The following is a 13,560-nucleotide window of genomic DNA, read 5'->3' as shown; positions in this document are numbered from 1 at the left end:
ACTGTATGTTAGCAAGGACATAAGATTCATAGACAAAGATTTGGCTCATTATTTACTTTCATGGGTCCCCTATATTTTTCCAGTTCAAGAACTAATTTTGAAAATTAGTTTCAAAGCCCCTTGAGAGTTCCCAGCTTTTGAGTTATGCCTTTGGCCTACACTAGTTATCTTAAACACACCAAGAAAATAAAATTGCAAGCGCGAATAATGTAAAATGACAGCTGTCCTACCGTTCACTACTACACCTTGAAGTATTCTGTATGTTATACAAGATTTTATAAAGTCAAAACCAAAAATCATCTCCACCACTGCTCCTGGTGCTTACTCTCTCTCTGCTTCTTAACCGTAACATATCCATGATACTGCGAGCATATATGTCTCGCAAATTAACATTGATATTTGAGTCAGTGGATGTGTTCTTTGTGAGCTTCTTTAAAGCTTCACGCTGTCGAAGAGCAGCCTCCTTTATCTTCAGTGTAAAATAACAAGCAGAAAAACGGTCATTTATTATAGCTATAGGCAAAGCCAAGACCAATATTCCCGATAATATACACATAAAGGCCACTACCTTGCCAGTGGTAGTGTCTGGTCTAATGTCGCCGTAACCAACGGTTGTCATGGAAGTTGTTGCCCACCACCATGCACAGGGCACACTTGTGAAAGTTGTGCCAGGGACACCTTGTTCAACAAAATACTCCACCGTGGAAAATATAGATATTCCCACAGAAAGAAAAAGCAGCAGCAGGCCAACCTCTTCGTAGCACTGTGCAATAGTCATCCCAAGAGATCGCAAGCCTGGAACACAAAAAATCTTGTCAGTAGGTTGATCCATGTAACTGTCTTCATACCTCTGTTAAGAAGCACTTGTTTGGAAAGCTAGACACTTTGCGTTTTATGTTTCTACCTCAGGAATGCTTTTATGATGAGGCAATGCTGTTTGGAGAACCACTGGAAAAACATGATTATTCAAGAAATAAAACACAGAGGTCTCTGATTTATGGTCCCTATTTTGAAATGGAAAAGAATAGATATTGATGTCCAGTATACAAATTAATAAGGGGCTGATCATGAATCATATTAAAGTGAGGGGGAAGATGCGAAGATAGGAGTGGGAGATACACAGCTCATGCCTTCCTCTCTTATGCTGGTTACTGCCAGCTCTGCCAGGTACATCCCTTCAATTACAATGTAGTTGGAGTAACTTGTTATGAGGGAAATGATCCATTCAATTTGGGGGATGGGATCAGGCATAAGGAGATCACCTTTGTCCAACTTCACCTTTGCCTCACTTGCACCCTTATGCAAAAGCTGAGTGGGTAGGGAGAGGGAGCATGAGTGTGCAGAGACTTGCACAGGACAAAGATAAGTGTGCACATATGGTAGATCTTTGCCTCTCCCCCTCTAGGGTATGCAGTGCCCCTAGGCTGGCCAGTGCAGGGGTGAAAAAGCAAATACAATAACAGTGCAAAGGAAGAAAAGCCACACGCACAAAAATGAAAAACAAAATATATCCACAAAACAGGGCATCCTCTAAAGCCAGTTATGATAACTTGGGTCTCTGTATTATATCTTCTTGATCACTGAGGACTTTATGATTTCTGAGAAAGTGTTTCTCTTACTGTTTTTTTAAATAATTAATATTGTTTTTCTTACTGAGGGGGAGAAATGCAATGCTTACAAATTACTCCCACTGAGCTCTGACTAAACCAAATAATGTTGGAAACTAAGGTTGAACTCATACGTTTTTGCAGGTCTCAGACAGCCATTGGAGTCTCTGGGAGTTTGAGACATAAAACAGAGGGGTAGCTGTGTTAGTCTGGTTCTGTAGAAGCTGCAAAGAATCCTGTGGCACCTTATAGACTAACAGACGTTTTGCAGCATGAGCTTTCGTGGGTGAATACCCACTTTTTCGGATGCAAGTGGTGGAAATTTCCAGGGGCAGGTATATATAAGCAAGCAAGAAGCAAGCTAGAGGTAACGAGGTTAGATCAATCAGGGAGGATGAGGCCCTGTTCTAGCAGTTGAGGTGTGAAAACCAAGGGAGGAGAAACTGGTTCTGTTTGGACTCCTCCTGAGGGTTGAAATGACAGTCTGGACCTATACATTGAATGCTTCCGCCGACGTGCACAGACAGAAATTGTGGAAAAACAACATTGCTTGCCTCACAACCTAAGTCGTGCAGAACGCAATGCCATCCACAGCCTCAGAAACCATCCTGACATTATAATCAAAGAGGCTGATAAAGGAGGTGCTGTTGTCATCATGAACAGGTCTGACTACCAAAAGGAGGCCACCAGACAACTCTCCAATACCAAATTTTACAGGCTACTTCCCTCAGATCCCACTGAGGAATACATTAAGAAACTGCACCATCTACTCAGGACACTCCCTACACTAACACCAGAACAAATCAACATAAGAACATAAGAAAGGCCGTACCGGGTCAGACCAAAGGTCCATCTAGCCCAGTATCTGTCTACCGACAGTGGCCAATGCCAGGTGCCCCTGAGGAAGTGAACCTAACAGGCAATGATCAAGTGATTTCTCTCCTGCCATCCATCTCCATCCTCTGACGAACAGAGGCTAGGGACACCATTCTTACCCATCCTGGCTAATAGCCATTTATGGACTTAGCCACCATGAATTTATCCAGTCCCCTTTTAAACATTGTTATAGTCCTAGCCTTCACAACCTCCTCAGGTAAGGAGTTCCACAAGTTGACTGTGGGCTGCGTGAAGAAGAACTTCCTTTTATTTGTTTTAAACCTGCTGCCTATTAATTTCATTTGGTGACCCCTAGTTCTTGTATTATGGGAATAAGTAAATAACTTTTCCTTATCCACTTTCTCAACATCACTCATGATTTTATATACCTCTATCATGTCCCCCCTTAGTCTTCTCTTTTCCAAACTGAAGAGTCCTAGCCTCTTTAATCTTTCCTCATATGGGACCCTCTCTAAACCCCTAATCATTTTAGTTGCTCTTTTCTGAACCTTTTCTAGTGCTAGAATATCTTTTTTGAGGTGAGGAGACCACATCTGTACACAGTATTCGAGATGTGGGCGTACCCTAACATACCCTTAGAGCCCTGACCAGGGTTATTCTATCTACTACCCAAGATCCACAAACCCGGAAATCCTGGACGCCCCATCATCTCGGGCATTGGAACTCTCACTGAAGGACTGTCTGGATATGTAGACTCTCTACTCAGACCCTATGTTACCAGCACTCCCAGCTATCTCCGTGACACCACTGATTTCCTGAGGAAACTACAATGCATTGGTGACCTTCCAGAAAACACCATCCTAGCCACCATGGATGTAGAGGGTCTCTACACAAACATCCCACACACAGATGGAATACAAGCTGTCAGGAACAGTATCCCTGATGATGCCACAGCACAACTGGTTACTGAGCTCTGTGCCTTTATCCTCACACACAACTATTTCAAATTTAATGACAATATATATCTCCAGATCAGTGGCACCGCTATGGGCACCTGCATGGCCCCACAATATGCCAATATTTTTATGGCCGACCTGGAACAACGCTTCCTCAGCTCCCGTCCACTCAGGCCCCTTCTCTACCTACGCTACATTGATGACATCTTCATCATCTGGACCCATGGGAAGGAGACTCTGGAAAAATTCCACCACGATTTCAACAGCTTCCACCCCTCCATCAACCTCAGCCTGGACCAATCTACACGGGAGGTCCACTTCCTAGACACCACGGTGCAAATAAGTGATGGTCACATTAACACCACCCTATACCGAAAACCTACCGACCGCTATGCCTACCTTCATGCCTCCAGCTTCCATCCCGGACACACCACAAGATCTATTGTCTACAGCCAAGCACTGAGGTACAACCGTATCTGCTCTAACTCCGCAGACAGAGACCAGCACCTAGAAAATCTCCACCAAGCATTCTCAAGACTACAGTACCCACACGAGGAAATAAGGAAACAGATCAGCAGAGCCAGACGTGTACCCAGAAGCCTCCTACTGCAAGACAAACCCAAGAAAGAAACCAACAGGACTCCACTGGCCATCACATACAGTCCCCAGCTAAAACCCCTCCAACGCATCATCAGGGATCTACAACCCATCCTGGACAACGATCCCACACTTTCACAGGCCTTGGGTGGCAGGCCAGTCCTCGCCCACAGACAACCTGCCAACCTGAAGCATATTCTCACCAGCAACTGCACACCGCACCATAGTAACTCTAGCTCAGGAACCAATCCATGCAACAAACCTCGATGCCAACTCTGCCCACATATCTACACCAGCAACACCATCACAGGACCTAACCAGATCAGCCACACCATCACCGGTTCATTCACCTGCACGTCCACCAATGTAATATATGCCATCATATGCCAGCAATGCCCCTCTGCTATGTACATCGGCCAAATTGGACAGTCTCTAAGGAAAAGGATAAATGGACACAAATCAGACATTAGGAATGGCAATATACAAAAACCTGTAGGAGAACACTTCAACCTCCCTGGCCACACAGTAGCAGATCTTAAGGTGGCCATCCTGCAGCAAAAAAACTTTAGGACCAGACTTCAAAGAGAAACTGCTGAGCTCCAGTTCATCTGCAAATTTGACACCATCAGCTCAGGATTAAACAAAGACTGTGAATGGCTTGCCAATTACAGAACCAGTTTCTCCTCCCTTGGTTTTCACACCTCAACTGCTAGAACAGGGCCTCATCCTCCCTGATTGATCTAACCTCTTTACCTCTAGCTTGCTTCTTGCTTGCTTATATATACCTGCCCCTGGAAATTTCCACCACTTGCATCCGAAGAAGTGGGTATTCACCCACGAAAGCTCATGCTGCAAAACGTCTGTTAGTCTATAAGGTGCCACAGGATTCTTTGAGACATAAATGTGTTTAAGATTTCTTGTTGCTTTTGGGCCAGTCTCTATTTTCCAGTGCACACACAAAGCCCCTGGTTTAATGCCTGCACTTCAGAGAGTGCAAATGGACTCCTTGGTTTTTAGAGATTTTTTTCTTTTCCTCCACCCTACCTAACTAAAGGGCTTGTCTACACACAGTTTTTGTAGCACTATAACTATATTGGTTTAGATGTTCATATTGGTATAGCATACTCCTGTAAATTTAGGGGAATAAGCAATACCATATAAGCACCTTTATACTGGTATAAATTTATCCACACGAGGGGATGTATTACTTTTAACTATATCGCTCAATATAGTTATAATGGTACAAAAGCTGCATATAGACCAGCCCTAAGGACCAGACCTGATGACCCTCAATTTGCAAGGAAGTTAGTGGCATTCAACACCTTGCAAAACTAATAACTAGAAGGGATGATTGAGTAATTAGTTTCTCAGTGACCCAGAGAGGAAGTGTTACAAGTCAAATACTGTCATCATTGCTCTTTTTGTAAGCATTAGTGAATTTCAGGGCTCTCTTCCCATGTTTTTGTTTGCTGGATTTATAAATCGGGCTGTAGTGAGTAGGTGCAGAGAGGTGGTTTTACCTCTGTATATGGCATTGGTGAGACTGATACTGGAATATCATAGTTCTGGTGTCCATATTTAAAAAAAAATGTTGAAAAATTGGAGAGGATGCAGAAATAAGCCACTAAAATGATCTGAGGGCTGGAAAAAATGCCTTGCAGACTTAAAGAGCTCAACCTGTTTCGTTTAGCAAATAGAAGATCAAGTGGTGACTTGATTGCAATGTATAAGTATCTTCGTAGGGAGCAAACACCAGGTACTAAATGGCTTTTTAATCTGGCAGAGAAAGGCATAAGAAGAACCAGTGGCTGCAGGTCAAAACCAGACAACTTTAGCCAAACACAAGTTAAAGGGCACACAATAAGCATGTTCTCAGTGATCAGTAGGTGTCAGGGGCTGCGCAGGTTTTGTAATTTCTTACCATATGAAAGCAATTCTTTTCAAATTATTTATCTGGCCAAGCCAAACCATTGTTGCTCCAGCACAAGCACATTGAAGTTGAGCAGAAAGGCCTTAGGGAGTCCTGCCTTCCTTCTGTGCGGAGGGCTGCAATAACTTCGCTGTAGGTGCTGGGGAGTGCAAGGAGTGAGTCTTGGTAGCACTGCCAGTAGCACGAGGGGTGCCAGTAACGGTGAGTCTAGGTGAGGCAGAGCAGTGGCCCTGGCCCTGTGTGCCACTAGGCCTGTGCTGGGGAAGTGCTAGGTTGAATAGGTGTATCAAATCCCACTGCTCAGCCTTCACAGCCTGCTTTATGTCCCCTTTATGACCACATCCCTTCCCCAAACATAGCTCAGCTTTTGCAGAGGCATTGTTGTGTCCTATCTGTCTTTATTACCCCCACCCACAGGAATAGTTTGGATCTCTCATTTCTTCACAAAATGTGCAGGGCATGGTGAGCATTCCTCAGCCACACCCTGCTACGCACAGCAGGGCTAACCCGTCCCTTCCCCCAGCCTGCCCCGTCCCCATCCACTCCCCTGGAGTGGATCCCAACTTTGCAAAGGGGTCTCCACAATATCCCAGGGATGATGTCATACAGGTAGGTGACTTTGCTTCTAGGTGGGAGGGGGAGATGTGATTACGGATGATCCCCTCTGTGTGCAGAACTTTCCATATTAATGACTATGTTTATGTATGCGTTAGAATCAAAATGAAAAACCCTCACCATTTTGTCATCTTTAACTATCAGGAAAAAGGCTCCAGATCTGTACAGTGTATATTTCCATTCTGATTTACTAGGTTTATGTTAACAGCAGCGCCTGCTCTGCCAGAAGATGAGAACTGTTTCTGACAATATTCAAATTATAGCGAGCTGCAGTTTTTGATTTACTGCTCTGAGTCTGGGCGACTGGTAAAACTTAAATAGCAAAAAGTATGCAATTATCACCACTGGCATTTAAGCTCTTTGGAGCTGCTTTCATGTGTAGTTAAGTGGCATCTAATTCTGTATGCTAAAGAAATGGACTACTATTTTCAGTTTTAATGGTGAAGTGATACTTCACTCTCAGACTAGGAGAGTTATCAAGTTTTGATAAGATTAATTCAATTTTTCCCTTTCTATGACAAGAAATCACTAAACTCTATATGGGAGAGAGACAGGTGATGTTAAACCAATAGGATAATACTTTCCTGAATGGTTTTTAAATAAACATATGAAAGATAGAAAGGTGTGACCCCAAATTTCAAAGTGAAGTTATCTGATGTCAACAATCATCATTACAAACCTGGGGAACTGCCACTAGGAGCCGTCATAGGCTCCTACACTTCGAGCTGCAGGTGTCAATTCCATTCCCATGCTAGCTCTGCTAGCTAGTGCACTAAAATTGAAGTGTAGGCAGTGGCAGGAGCAGCGGGAGACTAGCCACCCTGAGTAGGTACCTAGTGTATTTGACCAATAGGTAATTTCCTTCCATCCCTTCTATGCAGATTCAGTTTTATTACTGAGGCACCAGCACCTTGGATAATCTGTAAGCATTACTATGTGTCTGTACGTTTAACTTGCTTGGTTAAGTTCTTTTGACCTCTTCTGGCTTATGAAACCCCAAAACCAATATTGTGTTAAATCCATGAGCTAAAGGTACCTGTGGAATGTCTGCCCAGCTTCAACATACGCAGAGCTCTGAGCAGCCTCAGCACCTGGACGATACGCCCCACATTCTCCAGCTCTTGAGAGCTCTCCCCACCGCACATGCTCTCCACCAGCAGGGTGATGTAGAAGGGTAAAATGGCCAGCAGGTCTATGATGTTTGCCACGCTCCTCAGGAAGCGGCACCGATCCCGTGTGCACAGGAGCCGCAGGGCAAACTCTGCTGTGAACCAGACAATGCACACGTACTCCAGGGCGTCCAGTAGTGGGGGCGCCAACCAGCTCAGCTCCACAGAAATCAAGGCCATATTGGCAATGGACACGACAACAAAGGCCATAGAGAGGGTGCCAAAAGTCCTGGCAGCTACAGAAGAGCGAGGCTTCTCCAGCATCTCCCAGAGCCTCTGCCTGACACTGGGACAGAGACTCCCGGAGAAATCCTCTTCCTCATCCTGGGCATCCAGCTCTTCTGCATCTTTCTTGATATCCAAGGCTTCACTCAGTTCCTTCCTCCTGAAGTACCTGCCCAGGAAATCCAACCCAGAATATAAACCTTGAATGACAATTTTTGCACTGTTATGGAAACTGCCTTTCACATGAAAACCCCCCTACAACCAGAGTAAATCTTCCTAAAGGGAATTTGATATGTCCTGATACAGGAAAGGACATAAGCTCATCCTTAACTTCAAAAATGTGATAAAGTGCTTTGCTGAGTTAAGGCCACAGAGCACATCTACACAGCCATTATGTTCCTATGGTGCTCATTCATATCAGTGAGAGTTTTGAATGCGCCAAGAGCAGGCCTACAGTTTGGGAAATTATGCCAGAACAAAGATATAAATATGTGCTTGATACCACAAAGCTTTAGATACAGGAACTCCTCACTTAAAGTCGTCCCAGTTAATGTTGTTTCGATGTTAAATTACTGATCAATTAGGGAACATGCTCGTTTAAAGTTGTGAAATGCTCCCTTCTAAAGTTGTTTGGCAGCTGCCTGTTTTGCAGGAAGAGCAGCTTGCCGGAAGAGAAGCCCATTGTAGCTAGCTGGTGGGTGGTTGGAACCAGGGTGGACCAACAGCCCCCCCATCAGCTCCCCACTCCCCTAAGTTCCCTGTGCAGCAGCTGTCCCTCCCCACACTGCCATGGGCTGCTCCTGCCCTCTGCTGTGGAGCTGCTCCCAGACGGGGCTGCCCAGAGGATTCAGGGGGCCTGTGGCAAAGCGGGGGAGCTGCGGCGCTTGTACTCACCCGGCGGCGGTCTGGGTCTTTGGTGGCATTTCGGCAGCGGGGGGCCCTTCAATCGCTCTGCGTCTTTGACACCACTAAAGGGCCCCCCCACCGCAGAAATGCCACCAAAGACTTGGAGCGCCGCCGGGCGAGGGCTCGTGGGGCCCCTGCGGGGTCTGGGGCCTAGGGCAAATTGCTTCACTTGTGCCCCCGCCCCCTTGGTGGCTCTGCTCCCAGAGACTCCTGCTTGCTGTACAGGGGGAGGGGGGGGAAATGGGAGCTAATGTCAGGGTGTCTCAGGGGTGAAAGTAACTTACAGGACTTACTGGTGCTGCCGGAGTCCCGCGGGGGGCGTGGCCTCATCCAGAAGAGGCGTGGCCTCTCAAGATTTAAAGGCCCTGGGGAACCAGCTGTGGCTGGGAGACCCAGAGCCTTTAAATCAACCAGGGACTCCCAGCTGCAGAGGTGGCTGGGAGCCCCCTGGGGCTCAGGGGCAAATTAAAGGGCCCGGGGTTCTGGCCACCAGGGGGAACCCCGAGCTTTGCGGGGCTGGGGCAGGGATTTAAAGGTCCCAGAGCTCCCCGCCGCTACGGGAAGCCCAGAGCCCTTTAAATCCTGGCCCCAGCCCGGCCGCCAGAGCTGTGACCAGGATTCAAAGAGCTCTGGGCTGCCCACAGCCACAGGGAGCTCTGAGCCCTTTAAATCCCGGCCCCAGCCCTGCCGCCGGAGCCGCAGCCGGGATTTAAAGGGCTCTGGGCTGCCCACAGTGGCGGGGAGCTCTAAGCCCTTTCAATCCCTGCCGTGGAAGTCGATGCAGTCCGGCACAGCGTACTGGCTCTTGGCGGTACGCCCTACCAGACCGGATTGGCTTACTTTCACCTCTGGGGTGTCTCCTCCTCCCCCCTGCTCCTGCACCCCGCTTACCCCATCTTCCATAGAGCAGGGGAGACACACTATGGAGGGAGGGAGCTTCTTGGCAGTAGCTGCGGTCTCAGGTCTCAGTGAGCTGATTTAATTAACAAGGCAGTGTAAGCCTGGGGTCAGCTACTTAAAGGGGAAATGCACATTTTTTTCTCTCACACACAGGGTGTGTGTCTCTGTCTGCCCTCCCTCCTTTCCTGCTGCCTTGTAGAGTGTTGTGAGAATTAACCCTTGAGGGCTCAGTCAATTGCTAGTTCATTTAGCAGTAAGGCATTCCCTGGGAAATATCCCACCCTCTGACTCCTCCACCTCAACCAAGCTTCACAATCATCATCACTGTGTACCAGTATTAAATTGTTTGTTTAAAACGTTGTGTGTGTGTGTGTGTGTGTGTGTGTGTGTGTGTGTGTGTGTGTGTGTATAAAAGACCATATATATAGTCTTTTGTCTGGTGAAAAAAATTTCCCTGGAACCTAACCTCTTCATTTACATTAATTCTTATGGGAAATTAGATTTGCTTTACATCGTTTCGCTTAAAGTTGCATTTTTCAGGAACATTATTACAACGTTAAGTGAGGAGTTCCTGTATGTGAGTGTTCTCTCCCCCTCCCTTCCTACCTCCCTTCTCTTCTCTCTCCTCCTCCCCCCCATATATATATATATATATAGAGAGAGAGAGAGGACATGGTAACAGTTTTCAAGTACATAAAAGGTTGTTACAAGGAGGAAGGAGAAAAATTGTTCTTCTTAACCTCTGAGAAAAGGCAAGAAACAATGGCCTTAAATTGCAGCAAGGGTGATTTAGGTTGCCCATTAGGAAAAAAACTTCCTAATTGTCAGAGTGGTTAGGCATTGGAATAAGTTGCCTAGGGAGGTGTGGAATCTTCATCAATGGAGGTTTTTAAGAGCAGGTTAGACAAACATCTGTCAGGGATGGTCTAGAATGATAATACTTAGTCCTGCCTTGAGTGCAGGGGACTGGACTAGATCACCTTTCGAGGTCCCCTCCAGTCCTACAATTCTATGATTCTACTCTTAACGTCAGTGGGACTAACTGTGAGAGTAGGGGATGCTCATGTAAGACTGGCAGAATCAGGCCCTATGTTTCTAAACCATCTTGTCATTTTTACTAATAATATTTTACTTAATTTTATTACATTGCTTTATAGTTGCAATGCTTAGAAGGGAGGTATATGATCCTTTATACCTTTATAATCCTTTGTCCAAGGCATACCAATAGCTCAAGAACCTATTTTATTATATCTGCTATTTGCACCTTATTTAAACATTTAGGTCCTGATTCAGCAAAGCAATTATCCACCTTTGTGGAGTTAGTTATTATGGATTTTAAGCATGTGCTAAATGCTTTGCTGAATCAGGGCCATATTTATGGAACATTTTCTTTAAACAAGGAGATTACCAAGAAACATGAAAGAATCCTTTTTTCCATATATACATGCTGGTAGTCAGTACATTTATTGATTTCTGTTGATAGTCAAGCCTCATACCAAGGGATGTGGTGGATTTTCATCAGCCTTTAAATCAAGGTTAGAAGGCTTTCTAAAAATACGTTCTAGCTCAGCCACAGGATAAGGGCATGATACAGGAATTACTAGATGTGATTCTATGGTCTGTGTTATGCAGGTCAGACTAGATGGTCATAATGATCCTTTCTGGCCTGAAAATCGATTAAGAAATCAGTGAAATTGAGTAGCACCTTGAAACCATTCTGGAATAGATACTATTGGATTGTCAGGCAGTGCAGGTGTGCACTGGTTTTTGTATCACATTCATCTGATTATAATGATTTTAATGTAAGTATTTTGGATTTTTTATTTATCATTTTTAGAACACTCCACACTTCAATATTAACAAACAAACCAGCAACCAAAATTAACCACAACCAATAGAATTAAAAGAATAAAAATATCCTAGCACAAATGTCACAGATGTCCACCTTCTCTGCCTTCTCCTCGTCCCTATTTAACATTTTCATCTGCTGTCACTTCTGCCTCAGCCTGTCCCCCCAGTCATTTCCTTCTGCCTCCTCCGCCTCCCATCCAGAACTCCCAGTGCCACCCGTCCCTTTAGCAGAAGTCGATGCAGCGTTTGCCCAGCCGCTGCTCCCATACTGAATCTCATTATCCTGCCTCCAGTGCCAACCTCCCCTCTAGTAACAATCACCACTGACCTCTTCCAACCTTTTCCCTCCCCCGTCCAATATCCACTTGTCCATGTAGTGGGAGTTGGTGCTGAGTTTGTGCAGCTCAGCTCCTTCCCCAGCACCCATTTACCCCTGTAAAAGCAGTTGATGCTGAATTCCTCCAACCCACACTGCTGGTTCTCTTCCCTTCACAACCCAGGGCCTGACTTTCCCTGCAGCAGGAGTTGATACTGAGAGCATCCAGCCCACATTATTATTTTCCTCCTTTTCCCAGTGCTCACCTGTCTCTGCAGCAGGAGTCAATGCTGAGCTCGTCCAGACCCCAGTACTGGATCTCCTGCAGGAAGGAGAGGGCACACAGCTGCTCCATCACATGTAACCTCCCTGTCTGGTAATAATTCAGGATGTAGCGAAATGCCTGCGAGCTCCGGTCGAAGAAATACTCGTTCTCCACCAGGTTGGCATCGTCGCAGAGCTCCAGGAGGCTAGAGGCTACATCCCGGGCAGCGGACACCACCACGGCCAGCTTCCCAAGCCGGGTGTCTGGGTAGCAAGACAGAGTTTGCTGGGACAGTACGAAGCGGCTGCCTCCCACATTGATGATGAAACAGTCCAAGGAGGGGTCAACTTTCTGCAGCAAGGGCCCCTGCTCCTCTTCACTGCAGAAGACGCTGGACTCCAAGGAACCCAGCGATGTGCTGTCCCCTGGCTCCTGTCCGGTTGTCTGGGAAGAAAGGGACATGCAGCAGGGAGGCGACTTCATCCTGCAGCTGCCAGCAGCAGCCCACTGTCTCCTATGTTAAAAGACACAGCAAAAGTGAAGAGAAGACAGCCCAGTTGAGGGAAATGGACCAACCCAGTTTTAAGTGTATTTCTTTCATACAATTTCCTTACAGATTCAAGGGGACATTCCTGACCCCACTTGCTCAGAGCAAAGCATCCATCTCAGATAGAGCTTAACAAAGAGACAGAAGTAGCCCAGCAGGATATACATCTGGTTAACAATAAATAATAATGATCCCTGAAATATGTTTACCTTGCATTGGTTTTACACCAATTGAAATTTGATTGATCATTAAAGGCTTGATCCAAATCCCATTAAAGTCAATGGAAAAACTCCCAATGACTTGAAAGGGCTGTAGATATGCCCTTAAATTACAGTGCCTAAAGGATCATGTTTCATGCTAAGATTGATTTATTACCATAATGAGACATTAATATAAGATGCAGTTGCTTTGAAATTTGGGATTGTGACTATATGTGTCTTCTTTTCAACTATCCAGGGGAGTATTGTCGTTAGCATTTTAGCACCATCATCACCTGTCTCTCAGACAACATTTGATGAATCATAAAAGAAGGAGGGGGGGAGGAAAGGCAAATTAAGCATCCCAGTAACTCATACACTTTATCCAGAACCATAGCACCTCTCCCATACAGAATTGGAGATGTTAGTCGTCTGCTTTTCTGACATAAAGAACTCTATGCCAACTATATGGAAACAAATCCACAGAGATTTTAGAGAGGAGGAGAAAGTTGTACATGTTTTGTACTTAAGAATGACCATTAACCAAGGCTACATAGGAAATAACTACTCTCTAAAATATCTGCATGAACCAGCTGGTCATCAAAGCTGTCACTCTGTTTGTACCTGGTAGCAATAACAGAG

General features: G+C 45.6%; 1 protein-coding gene across 1 annotated transcript; it reads right to left on the bottom strand.

Moving 5' to 3' along the window:
- Positions 1-283: 283 nt before the first annotated feature.
- On the bottom strand, positions 284-12,636 carry KCNV1 (potassium voltage-gated channel modifier subfamily V member 1). The gene is made up of 3 exons (XM_045002952.1): positions 12,176-12,636; positions 7,579-8,105; positions 284-795 (listed from the first exon to the last, which is right to left on the bottom strand). The coding sequence occupies exons 1-3, from the start codon at positions 12,634-12,636 to the stop codon at positions 284-286; spliced, it is 1,500 nt and encodes a 499-aa protein (XP_044858887.1).
- Between the last annotated feature and the right edge of the window lie 924 nt (positions 12,637-13,560).

The sequence above is a fragment of the Mauremys mutica genome, chromosome 2 (genome assembly GCF_020497125.1).
Source record: "Mauremys mutica isolate MM-2020 ecotype Southern chromosome 2, ASM2049712v1, whole genome shotgun sequence".
NCBI classification, from domain to species: domain Eukaryota; kingdom Metazoa; phylum Chordata; order Testudines; family Geoemydidae; genus Mauremys; species Mauremys mutica.
This window is presented reverse-complemented; position numbering and strand designations above follow the sequence as displayed.

Coding starts and splice junctions, on each gene's coding strand:
- KCNV1 (XM_045002952.1), bottom strand. CDS start 12,636: ATGTCCCTTTCTTCCCAGACAACCGGACAGGAGCCAGGGGACAGCACA. Junction 8,106..12,175: donor GACTCCTGCTGCAGAGACAG/GTGAGCACTGGG, acceptor TTTCCTGGGCAG/GTACTTCAGGAGGAAGGAAC. Junction 796..7,578: donor GCTGGGCAGACATTCCACAG/GTACCTTTAGCT, acceptor TTTGTGTTCCAG/GCTTGCGATCTCTTGGGATG.